This window comes from Anser brachyrhynchus (genome assembly GCF_964034855.1).
Source record: "Anser brachyrhynchus genome assembly, chromosome: 1".
Classification (NCBI taxonomy): domain Eukaryota; kingdom Metazoa; phylum Chordata; class Aves; order Anseriformes; family Anatidae; genus Anser; species Anser brachyrhynchus.
Window position 1 is genome coordinate 147740967 of NC_137694.1, and position 20625 is coordinate 147761591.

General features: G+C 44.3%; 1 protein-coding gene across 14 annotated transcripts in view; it reads right to left on the bottom strand.

Moving 5' to 3' along the window:
* The window catches only part of TFDP1 (transcription factor Dp-1), a 41731-nt gene extending 27063 nt beyond the window's left edge, over positions 1-14668 (bottom strand). Inside the window, exons 1-4 of one of the 14 annotated variants that reach the window (XM_080577077.1) lie at positions 13942-14085; positions 13776-13889; positions 13002-13086; positions 254-320 (exon numbers count right to left, since the gene is read on the bottom strand). In XM_080577077.1, coding sequence (XP_080433203.1) covers positions 254-320; positions 13002-13013 — 79 coding nt within the window. In that variant the 5' untranslated portion in view covers positions 13014-13086; positions 13776-13889; positions 13942-14085. Of the gene's footprint in view, positions 1-253; positions 321-13001; positions 13087-13775; positions 14086-14513 lie in introns of those variants that run through there. The other 13 variants (XM_080577071.1, XM_080577068.1, XM_080577067.1 and 10 more) reach the window with 13 other exon arrangements.
* Positions 14669-20625: the final 5957 nt, after the last annotated feature.

Sequence of the window (20625 nt, forward strand, 5' to 3'; positions counted from 1 at the left end):
TGGCCTTTATACTTAAACATAGCTATACTAACGAGAAGACCACATATGGAATGACAGTAAAACCACAACTGAACTTTGTACTCGGTTTATAGACAATTATAAACCATAACAAAATCTACAGTTTGTTTGCTGAGTACATAAGACATAACTTGAGAAAAGCTTTACAAAGCTATGCTAAGAAAGTAGTTTAAAGCCAGTAATAAGCATAACAACTAAAAATCAAGAAACAGTCTTACTAAAATTGTGTTCTTACCTTTTCCAGGACTTAGGTTTTGGTCTATAAACACCTTAAGCTCTCCATTGGCTTCAATTAGTCCAGCCTATTAAAGAAAGTAACTTTTATTACATGTACAAACACTGATAGCCTTTTATTGTTAAAGATGGAAGCAATCACACCAGAAGACTCTGCTGCCACTACTCAGTTCCTCACAAATCTGCCACTAACTGCACTGTTTGTGGCACAGTATTTCCCAACTTTAAAAATCTGTTGATTTTTATAAATACATATTCTTAAAAAGCAAGCAAAAAAATCGGTTTACACCTACCTTGCTATTTTGTGCCCTAACAGCATATATGCACTGTCTTAAGAGACAGCTGAACACCCCCCTAATTAGAACCACTGCCGTCTGTGACTACACCTTTTGCTATGTAGGAACTTTTACCCTGTTAGCAACATTATAGCAGAGACAACGTAGGTGGTTAAGAGCACCTTAAGATATTTTAACCAGGAAAATGGCATTAAAAAGAAACACCTTGAGCTTTTCACTTTTTTCTTTAAGGATCAGACTGCAGAGCTCTTAAATGAAGGATTACATACAAGTGTATCAAGTAATCATCATCCTTTGAGAAAGCTCATAGTAGAAATTTAAAAGGTAACACTGGATAGAAAACACATGAAACCACAATTCCTTGTTATCTCCAGACAAAACAGCCCTGAAAGAATAATGAACACAGGACAAACAGACTGTAACCATTTAGAAAAAACAGCAACAAAGTCAACATTTGTACTTACCAGAGTTCAGCAAGTGGTGTTCAGAGGGTGAAAAGTCCCTAGCTGTATTTTGTGCATAGCCTGTACTTCCAGGCTACTGCACATCTTCAAGAGACAAGTATGTGGTCTGCTGTCAGTAGCACAGGTTTCCCCATAAAAGCCTACCTGAAGAGTCCTGCCTGCAATTTGCCAGAAGTTCAGCAAACCAAGCGAGCCACTAGAGGATGCTGTGGTGCTGTTACTATCCAGGTGTATGACAGCAATGAATCCTTAAGATGCAACTTTACAAAATGGGAAACTTTCTACAATCTTCTCTCCTCAATGAAAGGAAGAAAGTGAAAAAAGACAGAGCACTGGGGACAGGCTGGGAAGTGAGAAGAGGAGAAATTTTGTGAAGGGAAGCATAAAGAGCAGTGACCTCTAATAGCATGGCAGAGATGAGGACCTGGTGACACAGAGGAAACTTAAATGAGGAGGTAATGGAAGTGATGGGTAAAATTAAGAGCCTGTAGCATTTGTCCTCCTTTCTCAAAACCTTCCCTCCCCCCACCCCTAAATAATGAAATAGCCTGGTTTTAATGAAACAGCAACAACTTTCTATTATACAAACACTGCCTGTTCTCCACCTTGCCCACAGCAGGGATTCAAAGGCAGTTCTGCTGCCCTATTCCCAGGCACCAGAGCTGACATCAAGCAAGCCACAAGCTGCTCCGTCAAAGAAAGATGGTACTAATCCACCTGAAATCATATCACGTGCAAAGATGTCACTAGAAACGCACTCTATAGATTCTATAGGACCAATATAGGCAATAGGACCTTCTAGAACACTGGAGCATTGAAGATGAAGCCAAATTTTAGAGTGTTACATTATACTCCCAATTCCACCTCTGTTTCACAACCAGCGTGTTAAACCACACAGGAAGCGCAGCCTTGTTGTCATCACATTTCTAAAATGCAATCCTTCAGTTTCTGTTCAACAGCAGAAAGAAGAGGTTTGTAGTCCTAGGACTCCTGCCATTTCTCTTGTCCATGAGAATCCAAAACATACCAATGAGAATGGAAAGACAACATAAAAATATAAGACAATATAAAAACTCATTACATTGAGTTTGTGATTGGCAGAACACCCAGAAAACGGCTGGTTTGATCTGTAATGTCTCTCATGATAGAAGCAGATGAATTTAAAGCTTTTGAATTATTAAATCCATTCATCAGTTTAATATGCAAAAGCAAACTTGCACTGAGCTTGCATGTCAGTTATAGTGATGGTCCAAATGTTTAAGTGGTGAGCTTACTCAGCAAATTCAAGTACTAAAAGCAAGTCACTGCTGAAATAGGTATTTCAATAATTAGCAAATTAGGTAATTGGGTAATCAATTATTCTTCAGTCCCCCCTTTTTTTCTCTAAACTAGAATGATCTCCAATATAACCATTTCTATTAATTCATTTTATCCTTAGCCAACCAACACACTGTAGTATCAAATCATCAAATAAGCTTCATGTTTCCTTCTACATAATTAAGATATACCATGAAAAACTACCAAAACCCATGTTCAACTCTAGAAACGCAACCTAGCATTACACAGGGTCAGGTTAGTGCCACATAGCCTGGGGAGCATGCTTGTGTGACTGAAATTATGCAAGTCACTGACAAACTGGGAAACATTTGGGAAAAACACCGCATTTCAATCAACAATAGAATACAATTTGGGAGAAACCAGAGAACAGCAATCACTGAAGAACCACCAGCAAGCTGATGAGGACTACAGCAGTTATGGCTGCTCCACCTTGCACACCAGGGTCTTGCAGTTCTGGCAGCTACATGGCTGGAAACGTTCGACTCCTGAGTGTGTGCCTAGGACAGGCTCCAAGAAAACTGCTTGGAAAGAACACTGTCAAATCCCGTAATGAATAGCACCCCCAGCTGCTAATATCCATAATGAAACTTGATTTCATTTCTAGTGAAATCCTGCTACTCTAGGCTCAGTATGCATTTCATGATTCTGGTTACATCATTTGATTCTTGATTAGTAAAATTTATCACTATTTAAGTCTCTTCAAAGTCACTAGCTTTTGGAGATACAGAACTGAAAAGCAAAACTTCCATCCCATACCAAGATCCAGTATCTTTGCTCTAAAATAGAACTGCTGGGCAAAAATCTCTCAGTGCATAATTCACAGAAATTTCCACTATTTTTCAAGGTGGGTTATTTTGGAAGAGAATCCATGATTACTCCTCCATAACCATTTAGCACAGAGCAGTGCTCTAAAGAAAGCAAGAAAATAGAACTCAGAGGAAAATGTGACCACAGCTCCCCTTAGGTATTTCACAGTCATGAATTCACAATGAGCAAAAGTAGCATTTGAGTATTTGTTTGTTTTCTCCAATAAAAAAGTAACCTTCTGCCAAGCAGTGTTTAAGCCTTTGCTGATGGGAAAATACACTTAGTTTTCAGGCCTTACCAAGGTACTTGTATCAAGGTATTTTGATTTTGTTTTCCACCTGATAACTTTTTTTTTCTCCATTTTCTTCTTCCCATGATTCTCAACTTCAAGATGCATAACTTCCTTTAATGATAACATCAGGGCTGCTTGAAATGATATCATGATCTTAACATTTGATTCCAAAGGCTTTATTAATCGTCTGTAACTTCACAATTTGGGGTTGCTTTCCTCTTCAAAGAGATGTTGGCTGTGTATCCTTCTGTAAGCTACACAAAGAAACCTTTACTTTCTGAAACGGGTAACAGGTATATTACCCTTTCTGCTTTTCACATTTCAACAAAATGAACAATAACGTAATAAAAAGAGCTTTTGGTGCTCCACATAGCATTTATCTGTAATGACTTGAGTTCTGAGCAAAAACTTTTATCTCCTCCTTGGTGGAGAACACAGGTGGGAGGTTAAAGATCACTGGATAAATCAGCAAAGCTGCTAATTTTAACTGTGGATGCTAAGTTTGAATAGAGACCTCAGCTACCACCTAGGATCTATCATATCACATTGTTTTCTGTTCCTTAGAAGTTCTGAACAAGTGAAGAGCTAAACATATCACCAAGTTAGGTTTGGCCACCAGCAGGCGAATGGAATGGGAATTCTATTTTTGTTTTGTTTCTAAGTAAAAGTTGAAAAACTGGAAGTCAGTCAATTGGGAAATAAGCTTTTTGCTGGGACGAAAGTAAACCTGAAACAAAATTTCCTAGAACTGCAGAGACTTTTTAGAGTTCAATATCTTACTAACTAGCTAATATTTGTGATCTCTGAAGTAATGCACTAGAAACTTAACACCCTTCCAATGAAAATTAGGTTTCTTCCCCAGCTTTCTAGACTTGCAACTCTATTTCTTTATAAAAAACTTGCATAAAATTATTTGCTACATCTTTAAACTACAGAAAAGTGTCAAGCAGAACATAGACAGAAGGACTGGGAACCTATAAAAGCATGACCAGGTATAGAAGCTTGACTCAAATGAGACTGAACAAGTACATGTCCTATGTCTGTCAGGCTTAACCTGAGAGTAAGGTCACCCCCACTACACTGAGATAAGCAAATACAGGGAACAGAAAGCTGCTTTTGTGCCACAGAAATACCTTTTCTATCTTGCTCCTAAGTAAGCGAGCCCAATTTTAAGCATTCTTTGTGTTTTTAAGTATGCTCTGTGAGAAAACTGAAAGAAGAGGGGGAAAAAAACAGTTGAGATAAACAGAAACAAGCATTTGCCAAAAGGTATTTCTCAGAAAGTTTTAAGTTGCTAACTGCAGATTAAGATCCCTAGAATGAGGCACAGGACTGGGTGTGACAACAAAACATTAGATTTAGGTCAAAATACACAACATTGGTTAAAGAACAGGAGTCAGAATGGGACAGAGAAATAAACAGACAACATTGGCACTGGTGGGGGAAGAAACAGAAAATGAGCTAGAAAATCACATGGAAGATGACAGATGAGGTGTGGAGGTTAGAGAAACTGGGAGTCTCTGAAGAAGTACAGGAAACACAACTCATGAGAACCTAAAAGAGAGTTTTAACAGGACCAGGAGTTTGGATCCCATGCAGAGAAAGGAACAACATGGGAATTGGGAAGGTATTTTCACCTTCCTATGCCAAATTAAGCTATGACTGAAAGGGTAAATAAGCTAGCACTCAGCATTGCAGTAAAGACAAAACTAGGGAATGGAGAAATTGGAAAGGAAAAGCATTCCCATTAGAGTACATTTCCTCCCAGAGCTTGTCAAACTCATGAGGAGGATGCCTCTGCTGTCTGCAGGCACTTGCAAAGTCAACTAGTAAAAACACACGCCTCTGGCACAAACTGCACCTAGATGACCACCACAGAATGACAGTCCCTGGGATCTGCCTGTTTAAGAGCAGGCAATAAATGGAAAAAATAAATGGAAAATTGCCACGCAATTTTACTATGTGCCACTTTAATGACAATGTGGGGGAGGAGGTCACCTTATTTTATTATGAGGAAGCAACACACACACAGAGTGGAAAATTAGCACGGCTACGAGATGGAGAAAACTTATGATCAGGAATAATGCTGCTTAAACAACTTCACTTTTTCTCTCCCCTCTACCCACATGCAGATGTTACTCGTAACAAGATGATCATACGCTGTTTTTCCCATCGGACTCTCATCTCATTCAGGGACCAGAGCAAGCACGCTATGGGAATGAATCATCATATCAGATCAGGAGCCTAGTTTTATGGGACAGCCAATTCATTTTTTTTCCACAGAAATTAAAAGACAATCAAGAAATACAGTAGAGGACTGCAGGAAAGGAAAGAAGGTTCTTAAATTTAAAACATTTGAATTTCATTTTGCAAATGAAGTGAGAACTATGCCTCAATGTACGAAGTAACACAAGAGAACTTTTAAAGTCAGGCTGCGGGAATCTGATCCTGCAAAATTCTCAGATGTGTTACTTCACTGCCTCTGAGCAGCCTGCATCAGCGACAGTTATCATACCACATCCTCAACTCACAGCAGCACCAGGAAGATAAATGTGCTTGTTAACTACTTGGCAATGACCTATACAGTAGAAATAAGCTTCCCAAAGAGTAAACTGAATTATTAGCACCTTAACCTATGCAAGGCATAGTCAAAATGCTATACATTGAAAGACCTGGATCACACAGAAAACCATGAAGATTAATAAAAATTAAACAGGTTAGCAGCTGAATTAAGCACTGTCGATCTCTGCTCTGAATACATGCCCCACTGGTACTACACACACGCTGAACCCTGACCACAGACAGAATGACACCTGAGGGAGTCTCAGTTGTGGACTATGTCAGGACCATTAGCTTTTTTTTGGCCGTTTTTCTAAACAGAGTAACATGCCTAGAATTCAGCAAAGATTAAATGAAGAATTCATTTTGAAGAGAGTCAAATAGTGGTCCAGTCTAAGTAGCCACACAGATCAAATATACTAAAGGAGTTAAAATTATTATACTGGATTGTTTCTTACAATAATGAATTGCCCAAGTGATACAATCCGTGCATATGTTAAAGCTGGAGCCCCAGAACTAACTCCAAAGCTGTAAGTAATACTGAATACAGGATTCCTAGGGTATGACCAAAGCCATGGTTTGCCATTTCCACCACAAACTGATCAGCAAAGAAAATCCCAAGTTGTGTCCTCCTGTCCACGGTATCATACACAAAGAGGTAGCAGCTGCTGCCATTGCCACAGCTAGCTCCCAGTGCCATTCTAGATTTGACCTTAATGGACTTCTGGTATTCCAACCAAACCAAATCTTTCACAGCAGTTTGTTCAATAGCACCTGAACACATCAGAATTCAACAAGTCACATTGAGCAAGACTCGTTCCAAAGCCATTTGCCTCACCAAGTTCCCTACCAGTGTATTGAAAGGCTACAGCAGCCCACATTATTTCCTCCTAAGTCTGTGTAGCCACTACTGCGATACAGGGAGGCTTAGCAGCTGTAGTGTAACTAGACAAGTAGCTAGCAGGCTTCTGGGGGACACAGACCACGGTCAACCTTTAGGATCAAGGTGTTCGTTCACTGAGAAAAACTTTGAGAATGTTCAGCAAAGATCGGCCCATTTTTCCCTCCCACTTTCAATTATCCACAATTAATCTCCATTAAGTGATATCCAAGCAAGGAAATACAAACACTAGTCCATAGTGTAACTTAACTCTTAAAAGCTGGCATTTCTGTTTAGCTTGTGAAGATGTCAGCACAGTGTATTTATTCAGTAATGTAACAAATAAATAAATATAGAAAGCCACTACTATTAACTACACATACAATTAATAAAGAAGCTAAACACTTAAAAGGCTATAGCAAAATAATTTATTTCCGCAAATAATATAGCAAGGTGATAGGTAGCTTCAGAGTTGCTATTTTCTGTTTAATAAATACAAACTAACAAGGAAAGCAAGAGATACTCTTATTGTGTGGTTACAATGCAGAAAGGAAAGCTTAAAGATCATTTTCCTTCAGTGTTCTTCAGCAAGGCCTATTTTAAAACATTCTAACAGCATATGAAATCCTAGACTGAGACGCCTTTTTTTTTTTAATAAGACCTGATTTCATATTACTTCATCTTCAGTTTACCAACTTCTGTACGTGTCAGAACTGACTAAAGTCAAACAGAAATAAATGAAGGTACCGAGAAGTCACTGAACCATAACGGTATCAAAAAAGGTGCACAAACCACTTGAGATCCACTCAAGGTTTAATTTATCTAAGCTGTCTCACTGCAATTCCCAGTACATAACCAAAAATAATCATAAAAGGAGAAACACATGCTGATATTTTAAAAAGGAAATCTGCAAAATGTTTTGAAAGGTTTTCAATACTTTCTAGATATTCAGAGTGCATCATGTAAAAAAGATCCTCAATCTATTTCCTAATTCCATCAGGATCTTTTTATAAATCTATCCCAAATGTAACCTTCTCTTACCATGAAGACTTGCTCAAAAGGGTGATGTACTAGTTCCACATGAAAGCAACCAAAAGTTCAACTTTCAGGATGTTCCTGCAAAACTACTGGTAGAGAAGCAAAGACCTACAGATCTTTCCCCAGATTTAGCACACCCATTGACCTATCAAGTAAGGCTGCTCTAAGAAATTACAGTTTGCTGGCTTCTGGTTTTGCCTTTTGTTTTTTGTTTTATATATCTTTTGCTTAAAGAATATTTAAGTAATACTGTAAAATAAATTCATTAGATGAAATCACATGCCCAAACGTATTCTGAATACCCAATTAAAATAAGCCATCCACAATAATCCCTGTATCTCTAGAGCTCTGAAACCGTGATGTTAGACAAGGTGCTGAACTTTGCGCCAGCAGAACTTCCTCCACTATCTTTGGGATTTACACATGTGCACGGGGTTTCCTTTGCAAAGTTAGATACATGGGCTGTATCTGGTATTCAAAGACATTAATAAAGGCACCATTAAACACTGAAGACAGACAGTACGCTTTATGCAAACTAGAGATTCAGAGAAAAATCCCTTAGAAAGGAATTAAAGAAGAAGATGGCAGTAGAACAAAACAAACTTAAAAAAAAATGATTTTAGAACCAGTGGTCCCCAAACCATTGCCACTGTATGCAACTTATGAAACAGTAACATTTGTGAGCCTTCCAGATGAACAGCTCTCAAGAAAGATATTTCAACCCGTGAGAAGTTCTGAAGGGTACCGCTGGCATGTCACTTCAAAAAGATTGTGAAACACCAAATTAGTTTTCAACTGTACATTCCTCATTAACGTTTTTTAATTCTTTTTTATGACTGGAAACAGTCCATGCAATGAAGGTGAACAACGGAAACAATCATAAGCACCTGCCACTACATATAGAGTATTTATTTATGTAATTAATGTATTTCAATGCATGCAATTTCCAACTTCAGAAGGAACCCTACTCATTCCTTTTGTCTAGCCCTGTTTTTATTCCCACGTGGCTGTAATACCGTGCATTGGACTATCCTTCCTAATAGCTCCAGTGCCTGAAAGTGACTCCTGCTTCTTCTCCTCCATTGTGTAACAGGTTGTAAGGAAAAGAACCACAAGCTTCTCTTCGTGGCTGCTTGATGGGGCCTCAACACAGTTCACTTGCAAAAGAAGTAAGCAGAAGGAGAACCAGGGTCATACCACAAGCTGGATCTTCAGCTGCAGTACAGAAGCTGTTAATTGAGCGGTGGAGGGTATACTAACCAACTGATACTAGAAAGTGTATCATCTGAATTTTCAGGTGATTCTAATATGTGACTGAACACAAGAACAGTCATGCTGGGAGCTGGAAGACAAAAAATTAAGCTACCAAATATACTCACTTTCTAAAGTAATTCCAGCTCCTTCTATTGACTCTGCATCCTGCCTGGCTTTAAGCATGCCAGGGATGGACAGGTCCCCGTTTCACTCAGGGAACTCCACCCCCCACCAAACTACGCCGTGAATCCCGTGAGCAGCACAAGTCAGCTGAGGACCTTGGTATTTTCATTTGGCTCCTCCTGCCTGCAAGGTGCCACATCTGTAAAAGTAGTGGAAGAGTTTACAGGAGACTCGACAAAGACTTAGAGAATGACACATTATCCAGGAGGAGGATGTGGCTAAGCTGGAGTTTCTGGAGATGCTCTGCACACAATGACTACCTCTGTCTCAGACCAAGAAACTTCCCATACGCTGTTGTCCACTGCTCTCAAAGATGTACGCGGTGCAAGCGTACCCGTCAAACTGTGCCCAACTCTACTGACCTCAACTGAACACAAGCGGTCATTCTGCCTCTGACGAGCAGAGGAACAATCCTGCTTCCATGGTACACATGTTCTTAAGATACTGCAACCAGTGTTCCCTCATCTATGCATGTTTTTTTCCCCACTGTTTCTTTAAATTGCATTAAAAAAAAGTCAAGTCTTTCTAGTAACTAAGCTCTTCTAAACTGAACGTGGTATTCCATGGCCAGTCTGCCTGGTTCTGGTCGAACTGATTCTCAGCTCCACATAACGCTCACCTAAAACGGCTACGCTTATTGCTATTACCAGACCCCACTGGAAAATGTGTTTGCTCCTTCTTTTTCCTTCTACATTGATTGCTTTCTAGATCTCCTACTCTTTATGTAACAGTTCTCCAAAAAATAAGATTTGGCATACCCACAAGTACTTCAACCCTCACAAGCTGGTATTTCTCTATTTATGTTATTATCTGTCACTGTATCCAGCTATAAGATTAGTCTCAATTATGCTCTTAAGCTCAACCTACAGACTCTTAATTAAGGTGCTTTCCCTCCCCACCCAAATAGATTCCTGACCCTGGCAGAGGAAATCAAAGTATTTTGCCAGAAATCAATGCTTCGTTGCTTATTTTCTCTTTATTGTACACTCTGAAGAGCATTAGAGGGATACGTTTTAAAGTAATATTTAACAGAATTTAGACTTTGGTCAAATATCTAGTAAGCATTATCTTGCCAGCTTACCTGATCAGTACTTTTGTAATTACTTAATCCTTTTAAAAACCATTTTATTGGGTTTGCCAGCATTCTCCATCGAGCTCCCCTTTTGTTCAATTCTCCAATGAAGTCTCAGCCTGCCATCTTTTACAGGCACATAACTTTTCAAACAGCTATCTCAAGCGGCAGCTTTTATAAAGAGGCTTCAGCAGAAAAGCTGGAAGCGAGCAACCGAAGGAAAAGAAACCCTTCTTTTCCTGTAGCAGGTGGGAGGAGGGGTTAAGTAGAGGCGCGTTATCTAGCGGAGCCCTGGCTCCACACCTTCCTCTTTGGCGGGGCTGCCTGTTTCACCAGGCCCCAGAGCAGGCACAGGACCCAGCAGCACAGAGCGAGCGTGGCACGCACCCTGAGCCTGCGCCCGCTGGCTGCCGCACACCGAGGCGCGCTTGGCCACGTAAATGCCACCTGAAGCCCAGACTTTGGGTATGAGCAGCACAACCCGTCCTTACCACAGTTTAGCCATTTCAGCCCTGATGACAAAAAAAGGAAGGAAGGGGTGGGGGCATTCATCAACTGTGCCATCTTCTTCGCCACGGCATCTTACAGTCAGCGACTGCACTCGATAGGTGACACAGCAGAACCACAGGCCGTTAATCACAGCAGTATTTCCAGGTCAAAACGTTTAAATTTACAGTAGAGCAGGTCTTACAGACTTACTATCCAGATACTTAGTAGTACTTTCTCTATCACGATTAATTCCACTGTTTCACTAGGGAAAGAACTGGGACTTGGGACAAAAAAAAAAAGAGAGAATTATTGTTCTTTTCCCTTCTAAAGACCAAAAATATGTATTAGCACCAATTAGCACCTTTATTTTCTGGCATTAAATGAAACCTAAGGCAGCCCATCATCAGACTGGAAATTTAAAATTTCCCAGCATTCATTATACATTTTAGACGTCGTGTAATGGTGGGCATGCAATAATCCACAACAAGGTAAGCAGTTCATCTTTCTTCCCTGAGGCAGGATTATATATATGTGCAGAGGTTTTTAAGAACAGGTTAGACAATCCTTCAAGGTTTCATACTCTCTACCTATCCTGTTCCAGCGCTCAAAAACACTTAAAGTTTTACCTACAACCTGACCTAGATTATCACTTTTCCATATGCAGCTCAAGTTCTACTCTTAGAAGATGCTGAAAACAGCTTTTTGTTCCCATCTCTACCATCTTCTTCCATTTCTGAAGTTTATAACCACGTATGTTATTCGTCCCTTAACCATTCTCCTTTGTAGAATAAGCTAGATCTTTCAAAAATGAGGTTCTTCCTTAAATGTCTTACTCTCATTATGCTCCCACAGACTTTCTAGGACCTTCATCTGTATTTCCAGGTGCCGGTACTTCTTCACGTAGCTGATCTCTCCTCCAAATGGCGGTATTAAACAAATGTACCCATTACTTTGAACTGCTGCAATTTCATCTCCTGTTCCACCACTCCTCTTTCATTTTCTTCCCGCTCATGTGGCCTTTCATTCCCTGAACTCTGCTATCTGTGCCACACTTGGCCACCCTTATCTTTTACAAGCAAGCTTTGAGTGACTACGTATTTCTGGTTGCGTTTCTGCAAACTAAGATATTTTTCAGTTGCCTCTGAACTACGAAAATTCTCTACAAGATTAATGTTTTAAAACAATCACTATTTCATGGTAATTCTCACTCCGTGAAAGCTACAACACTTCGCAATAGATCACACCCTGCTGTTTAAGAATTTCAGCTTGTTTGCTTTTGTTTTTGTTTTTAAACTAAGTGGAGATATATTCTAATTTGAATATGGAATAGTATCTTGTCTCTTTTTCGATAGGGAAATGTGAAAGCCCAGTTGTCTTAGGTATTAACAAACTACACCTTAAAAGCAGAACCTGTTTAAACAGTTTAAAAAAATACTGGAATGGGTAAAGATCAAGCATGGTTCGGGAGGCAGGCCACAGAATCAAAGCCGCTAATCTTGAAGTGAGTGGTAATGAAAGTCAATGATGAAAGTCCCCAAAGCCTGTTCTTACTGACACTAATTGGCATCTTTTGGTAGATGGAGAAGAAATGGTGAACACGCGTGGAGACTTCCCTGCCCTGAATATATGATGTCCCATCGAGCAGTAGAAAGGCAACACTAGCCAGCAGCGACACTCATGTTGTGACTTTTGTCAACAAGAAACAACAGAACAGTGGTCAACGACAACCCCAACACCCAAACAGAATGTTCTGGGGTATTCTGAACCCCAACTTGTTTTAGTGTTCAACATGAATATACCTAATGCCAATGACCCAAGTGCTTTTATGGGGATAGCGAATTCTTAACATTACTCTAAGAAAATAGTTGCAGATCTGAAGCTGGTTTTATGTTGCTACATCTAGAGGGAAACATAGATGTGCACAGGCTTGATGTGCAATGCACAGAAAGTAAGTTTCGCATATTCACTGATGTCAGCTATTATAAAGCATGACCTGTTTTGCTTCTGTTAATAAAAACAAAAGCAAAACATGCTATTTGCTATGCTGCTACATGTGACGTGCTATAAATATACTTACATCTTTTGCCATGTTACCAAAGACTAGAAATCAATCCTCTTAAAATCTTGATGGCTGCAGGACACGGAGACAATGATGCTATTTTCTAGAAAGCAAGAAAAGCCAACATCAGCTCTAAAAAACAAGAGGGGGGAAAAGTTTTTTCCTCCCCATTTAAATTAGCGCCTACCCCCAAAACACGTTCTGCTTCGGTAATAAAGAAGCGTTTTGAGGAGGAGAAAGTTTTGTGCCACCACCGGCCGGCCCCTAAGCCCCCCGGGCCGATCTGACACGTGGGGCGCGCTGCCTTTGGGAGTCGCCCTGGCGGGGCGCCCTTCCCCCGGCCGATCCCAGCGGGGGCAGCGCTCCCTCGGCCGCCTCCTCCCCACCCCCGTTCGCGGCAGCGGGCGCAAGCAGGCCTCGGGGGGGGGGGGGGGGGAAGAGACGACGACGACTCCCCCCGGGGGACCTTCAGCACCCCCCCACCGCAACCTCCTCCTCCTCCTCCTCGCAGCGGGCGGCAGAGGCTGGCAGCGCCTCAGGCAGACCCCCCCCCCCCCCCCCCCCGTTCCCTCCTTCCCTCCCTCCCCCTCCGCGCCCCCCGCCCAGGGCCTCACCACCCGGGCTTAGCCCTGCTCCCCGCGCCTCCCTCCTCCTCCTCCTCCTCCTCCTCCCTACGGCAGCCAGGGGCCGCCCGCATCGCCTGGGGGGCACCGAGAAGGGGAGGGAGGCGGGGGGGGGACACACACCGTGCGAGGGCACCCCCCCGGCTCTCCCCATCCTCCCTTTACCCACCTGAGCGGCCGAAGGCGGAGAGCGCCGGCTCCATCCCCCGCCGCCGCCCCCAGCCAGGGACCCGGAGCGGCAGCGGCACCACCACCACCACCACCACGACCACTAGCAGCAGTACTACCAGCAGCAGTACTACCAGCAGCAGCAGTACTACCAGCAGCAGTACTACCAGCAGCAGCAGCAGCACCCCAGCACCCGCCGCGCTGCAGCGGACGCTCCCCACTGCACATGTGCGGCGGCGGCGCGCGCGCGGGCCCCGGCGGGAGGGGGCAGGGGCGGAGGGAGCCGGCACCAACGCTCCCTGACGGGGTGGGGGGGGGTGAGGGGGGGGGGGGGGGTGCGACACCGCACGGGCGCGCGCTCAACGGTCGCAACCGCCCCCAACGGCCGCCGCGGGGACCTCACCGGGGGCCGTCCCGCACCCCCCCCCCGGGGCCGTGCGGGGTGAGGGGCGGGGGTCCCGGTGCGGGCTGCGACGGCCCCGTCACGGCTCGGTGCCCCCCCCCTCACACAGCCGTGGGCTCGCCCGCGGCCCTCGCACACCTGCGCGGCCCCGCCGACGGTTGGGAGGGGAGGGGAGGGAGGGGGGGGGCGTTAATAACCCCCCCTCCCCCTCCCCGCCGCCGTTTTTCCCTTATTTTAAATTATTTTTATTATTTTTATTATTATCGCCCGTTAGCCCAACGGCCGTGGCGGCGACGGTTGAACGGAGGGGGGGGGGGGGGGGGGATTGAAACTTACACTTTTGTGCGTCCCACCGGCGTGACGCTGCGCGCTGACGTCACGGGGGTGTAGCGTGCCTTGCACGGGCACACGCGGAGCGCTCCGGGCCGCCCGCCCCTCCCTCCGCGGGCACGAGGGAGGGCAGCGAGCATGCGCGCCGCTTTTCGCGCCTTTCCCCGCCGCCCCGCCCCGCCCCGCGCCGCGCGGGAAGCGGCGGCGCGAGAGGGGAGCGCTGCTGGGGCGCTGCAGGCGCTGCGTGCGCTGCATGCACTGCTGCCGCCGCTGCTGCCGCTGCTGCTGCTGCTGCTGGTGGCGGTGGCACGTGGGCGGCGGCGCGCGCGGAGGGCGGGAAAAGCGGCGGCGGCCCGGGGGCTGCCCTAACGGCCGGGGGGGCGGGGGGCGGGGGGGGGAGGGACACGCGAGGCTCGTCCCTGACCCAGAGCTGGTGGCGCCTGGGGGAGGCCGGTCGGGATCAGTGCCCGGGCAGCCGCTGTGCAAACACCAGAAACGCCCAGCCCCGGTCACGGGGGGAGATGGGTTTCATGACTGGAGATGCACGTTTGGATGCCTTCCTGCCTTATTTACTTCTTTTTGAGGGAGATGTGTCACCTCATCACTATCCACCCGCTCCTCAGGGCGTCTCAGGCACAGCATCTCCTCACTACACGTCTGCCCCGGGTACCACAGCCCGGCCGGCCCCTCCGTCAGTGCCCTGCTCCCCCAACTGCCCCGGCCCCAGCTCGATCACCTGGTCCAGCCACCCCCCTACCACCAATGTCACCCACTAAACCATGTCCCTAAGCACCAGGCCCAACCTTTCCTTGAACACCCCCAGGGACGGTGACCCCACCACCTCCCTGGGCAACCCGTCCCAGTGCCTGACTGCTCTTTCTGAGAAGAAATGTCTCCTCATTTCCTACCTGAACCTCCCCAGTGCAACTTGAGGCCATTCCCTCTAGTCCTATCGCTGGTTACCTGTGAGAAGAGGCCGACCCCCAGCTCCCCACAACTTCCCACCCAAGTAACATTAAGCACCTTACGGTAGCTGCAGAAAAAATGCTTCCCAAAAGGCAGCATCTCCTCCTGTTAATGCTGTCCACCCTCCAAGCCATATATATACACACTGAGCCTGTGTACTTAAACTGTTTCTATATCTCAAGTCTCTGCCTGCAACCTCCCTTTTTTACATTATTTTTTTTTGAGAAAATTTGTTCCAGTATCCCAGAGGCTCCTGCAGATTGCAGGACGGCACCCTCAACAGACAGTGGGGTATGTCTGTCTCAGGGCAAAGAAAGGACTACAAAAAACAAAAAACAAAAAAAACTGTTTTTAGAAAGGTAGTTAAATGTCAGTGCAAAGTTATAAGACCTTTCCTCCAATGTGTTATGTTTTACCTCTGAGACTACTATAATTTTTGGAAACTCTCAGGTTGAAGACTTGTAGCCTCTCTAGTGCAGAGGAAAATGGACAGAATCTTCTTACAAATAGAAAGATGAGAAAATAATTCATTAACGACTGTGATTTGTAGGGACTAAGAAAACAATACTAGCCTTTTAGAACAAAGGAGCAATAACAAAGGACAGAATGCGAACCTCATACCACTGCTTCTGCAAACTTCACAGCTCTGCAAACACAAGAATCAAGTCTTTTTTGACCCCAGTTGGTAAAGAAACAGTGATTGAAGACCACCTTATTCAATTACTCAAATTCCTCTATTTACACTTGTCCTGTAATCTCACTGTGTTGCACCAGTGGAAAAAATCTTCAGCATTTCTGTGCTCTCTAAGCATTCCTCTTCTCTTGGTCTCTCTAAGGCTTTTTGGAGCTTTAGGACTTCCTTTGTGTTTGTAGTGGTGAAAGACTGTTTGCAGGTTTTTGGTTTTTCTTTTTTTCTTTTTTTTTTTTCTGTGGCCTGTCTCCTCATTTTAAGTGTGCTTGAAAAGGAGAACAGATCACAACTTCAAACAGCGTCAGTTTGGTGCAACTGTGCAGCAGACAGAGAGATGAGAAAAACGTGTTTCGGATCATCTAGTCGATAATCAGACACCTGTGACACGCCAGAGTACGTGCACATGGATGCATTTTGACCTACATGCTCTGGAACTGGCAGCCGCGCCATTTTCAGACAGGGACCTGCAAGAGCTCCCTTCTTAAACAGACACCCCACACCAGCTGATAAGCACGTCAACATTTGGCCTCATTGGGAGGCAGTATCTCCTAATTCTCAAATTTCTGCTCTATTTTAGGAAATAAAAATACAGCTTGGCATTGTAACCTTGAAAATTTTGCCATTCTCTGACCTAGGTTCTGTCCCTAGCTGTCCCTAGGCCATTCAGATTGCCCAGTTTGTCCTTTATCTCCGGCAGCAGGGTTCAGCAGTCTCTCATGGTAGCTCACTGTCCTTACTGTCAAGAAGGTTCTCCCACCTGGCAGTGGTAATTACTCAATAGAGATGGTGGGAGGACCAAAGAAGCACACCTCCTAGGCTACTACCTGAAGCTGGTGGATGCTCTCTTCTGCCTCTCCTTTCCCTCAGGGCAGGGTGGACCACACGTTCCCCAGCCCTGAGGACATCTTGCTGCTCCTCTTTCTCCTTTCAGGGGTATTGCTGCCTCCTTCATCGTCAGATCAGCTTACCAGTGGATGCCTGGTACCGGCTGCTGTTTACATGCAATTGCCATTTCCAGCCAAACTACTAGCACTGCTAGCATGGCTTACCTCCTGTCACTCACCGGTCCCGTTTCTTCCATGCTCCTTGTTGCCCATGTGCTGGAGCACTGCCAGGAACACTTACAGAGCAAAAGTAGATTCCTTCCCTAGACAAAACCCAGGAGAGCTTTTGCGGTTAGATTGTTTTGGGTTCACTCCAACAGGCAGCGAGGCCATACTAGGTTTCCCACACCCTCCATCAAGCATCATCATACAGCACTAATCTCTCAAGCGAGGCACCCTCACATGCCTCTCTGCCCACAAAGCAAAGGATGTCCAACTACAAAACTATAAGGTACCGTGAGGTTTTCTTCTCATCTTTGAGGATTACAGGAAATATGAATTCTTAAAACTTTCAAAAAAGTTCTAGGCACCTAAAACAGCATTCTTTGAGCTACCCTAGGGCGATGTCAGTGTCAATTGCAAGAAGCTACCTCGTAGCTCCCACAGAAAGACACCTTCCTACTGAGAAAAAAGCACAGCCAGCTTTCTATGGGATGAGCCCTACGTAGGGTGGTTTAGGGTCAATATATACCGATCTAACACTGGAAACAGGGAAATGAACCTCAAGGTACAACGATGGTCAACACTACCAGTTTGTGAATGGTTTTGATTCCTTCTCCCTCATAGACAACAATGAACAAAACTAGCAATTAAGGGCTAACATGCAAGAACTGCAGTCCTCAGAGAAAGACACACAAAACAAGCAACCAGTTACACTCGTCTCCAAAACAAAAAACAACAAAACCACCACCAAAAAAAAAAGTATGCTGAACGGGTTGTTGTCTTTCCTTTCCATTCTTTCCATTCTCTTAAGCTCAGCTTCACCACATAAATGTCCTCTCATTATGAAGATGTCCTATCATTAATGAAGTTTCTGCTTCACATCAGCTTTTTTGTGTTCAAATGATGCTGATCACTGGATAAAATAATGAGATAGAACCTCTATCCAACAAGCTGAAATAAAAAATTCCAGACAAGACCACCTGTTCTTTAACAAATCTTCAACAAATCAGCAGATGTTCCTTTCAAGGGTTCTGGATCTCTGCTTTATTTTTATCTCCTCGACACAGAAAGAGAGTATTCCAGATTACAAGTAGTAAATTCCTGAAAAGCTGCTGCTATATCTAATGCATGCCAATTGTGAAATATTCTCCCCATTTTATATACAGGCATGACAATCGTTCAGGAATAAAGCCTTTGTTTCTATCCTAAGGTTGTGTCATGGGACTACCCAATTTGGACATGGAATTATGCATGGAGCTGTAACTTGCATTTCAGGAAACATTTACAGTATCTAAACATACCTGCAGCTTTCTACAGGACAGCCTCAACTATCTGGTTGTAAACCAACTTGTGTCTGTTAAGATTAGTAATTTGGACTTGCATTTATTATCTAGTCAGGCAATTCAAGGCTGCGTCAACAAAGTGACACAGGATATTGAACTCAGATGAAGTTCCTATTTCTCTTTCCCCAGTCCTTAGAAAGGCTAGCCAAGTCATGTCTGAATCAAAAATTATTCTGCAAAGAGATGGCAGAGATGAAGCTGCCCATAGGGTAGCTAGATACTTGCTTTCCATTTTGGACATGGTGCCAAAAGGGACTTTTCACTTAAATCCTTTAAAAGGTAATCAGGGAAAATATGTATTTTATGTATTTCTTAAGAGACGTAAACCATCTTTGTTTCCTTCTGTCCTCATAGGAATTTTCCAGAGAAGTACAACTAGCCACAACAGTTTATTTAGACATAAGGTTTACTCATCACAGCTGTAATACTTTGTATAATAGTTCTGAGGGCTTACTGACAAAGAGACATAATGGAAACCAGATAGAGGCCTCTGTCGTGGTCAATTTTACTTTTTCCCTGAAAAATAGGTAGTATACTATGTGTGAGTTAAGCATCTTTCAAAACTAACATGGGGCATTTATTAGAGAACCTTGTATTTCAGGGAGAAATTGTAGACTAGATCAGTGGACAGAGTAAGATTTCTCTCCTTAGTTCTTAAGAACCAAAGTTTAAATTATTTTAGTGGGGTAACTGAAACAAAAGTTTGAGATGGTAGACTTAAACTCTATCATAAAGCTTTTGAATTACTTCTATATTTTGAATACCAGTTATTGAAATAAACCAAGAAAGCAGTTTCAAATTTCTTTTCTGATGCTCATTTTATAATCAAACTCTTGTATAGATTTATAGGGCAGCTTTTGTCTCTGTTTTTGTCACTGTTCCTCAATAACTTTGGAAACCGTTACAGGAGAGGTGGAATTGCCATGCATGCCCTGTAAGTTTCTATGAAGAAATCTGTGCTTGGAGATAAAGCCCCACATCCAATCAGCAAGAACTCAGATGTGATGAGTGGCAGTGGCCAACCAGCCTAACAGTAAGTACATGCTCTAAACTAGTCCAAGCTGCATTTTGACAAACCCAGCAGACGTCAGAGAAAACACAGGAGGAAGCTGAGGCTACTATGATCACAGAATGGCCGAGGTTGGAAGGGACCTCTGAAGATCCTCTAGTCCTACCCCCCTGCCGAGCAGGATCACCTAGGTTCATCCTGTGCATCATCACACAGGATCATGCTGTGCAATCACCATTGCACAGGATGGCATCCAGGTGGGTTTTAAATATCTCCAGAGAAGGAGACTCCACAACCTCTCTGGGCAACCTGTCCCAGTGCTCTGTCACCCTCACAGTATTGAAGTGCCCCCTCATATTGAGGCAGAACCTCCTGTGCTTCAGTTTGTGCCCGTTGCCTCTTGTCCTCTTGCTGGGCACAACTGAAAAGAGACTGGCTCCATCCTCTCGACACCATCCCCTCAGATATTGATAAACATTAATGAGGACTTCCCTCAGCCTTCACTTTCTCAGGCTAAACAGGCCCTGTTCTCTGAGCCTGTCCTCACACAACAGGTGCTCCAGTCCCCTACTCATCATTGTAGACCTCCTCTGAACTCGTTCCAGTACTTCTACGTCCCTCTTGTACTGGGGAGCCCAGAGCTGGACACAATACTCCAGGTGTGGCCTCACCAGGGCTCAGTAGAGGCTGAGTAGAGAGAACATCTCTCATGACCTGCTGGCAACGCTCTTCTGAATGTGCTCCAGGACACCGTTGGCCTTCTTGGCCACAAGGGCCCATTGCTGGCTCATGGTCAGCCTGCTGTCCACCAGGACTCCCAGGTCCCTCTCTGCAGAGCTGCACTCCAGCAGGTCACCCCCCTACCTGTACTGGTGCTTGGAGTTATTTTCCCTAGGTGCAGGACCTTGCACTTGCCCTTGCTGAACTTCATGAGGTTGCTCGCAGTCCTACCCTCCAGCCTGTTGAGGTCCCTCTGAATGGCAGCACAGCCCTCTGGGGTATCAGCCACTCCTCCCAGCTTTGTGTCATCAGCGAACTTGCTGAGGGTGCACTCAGTCCCTTC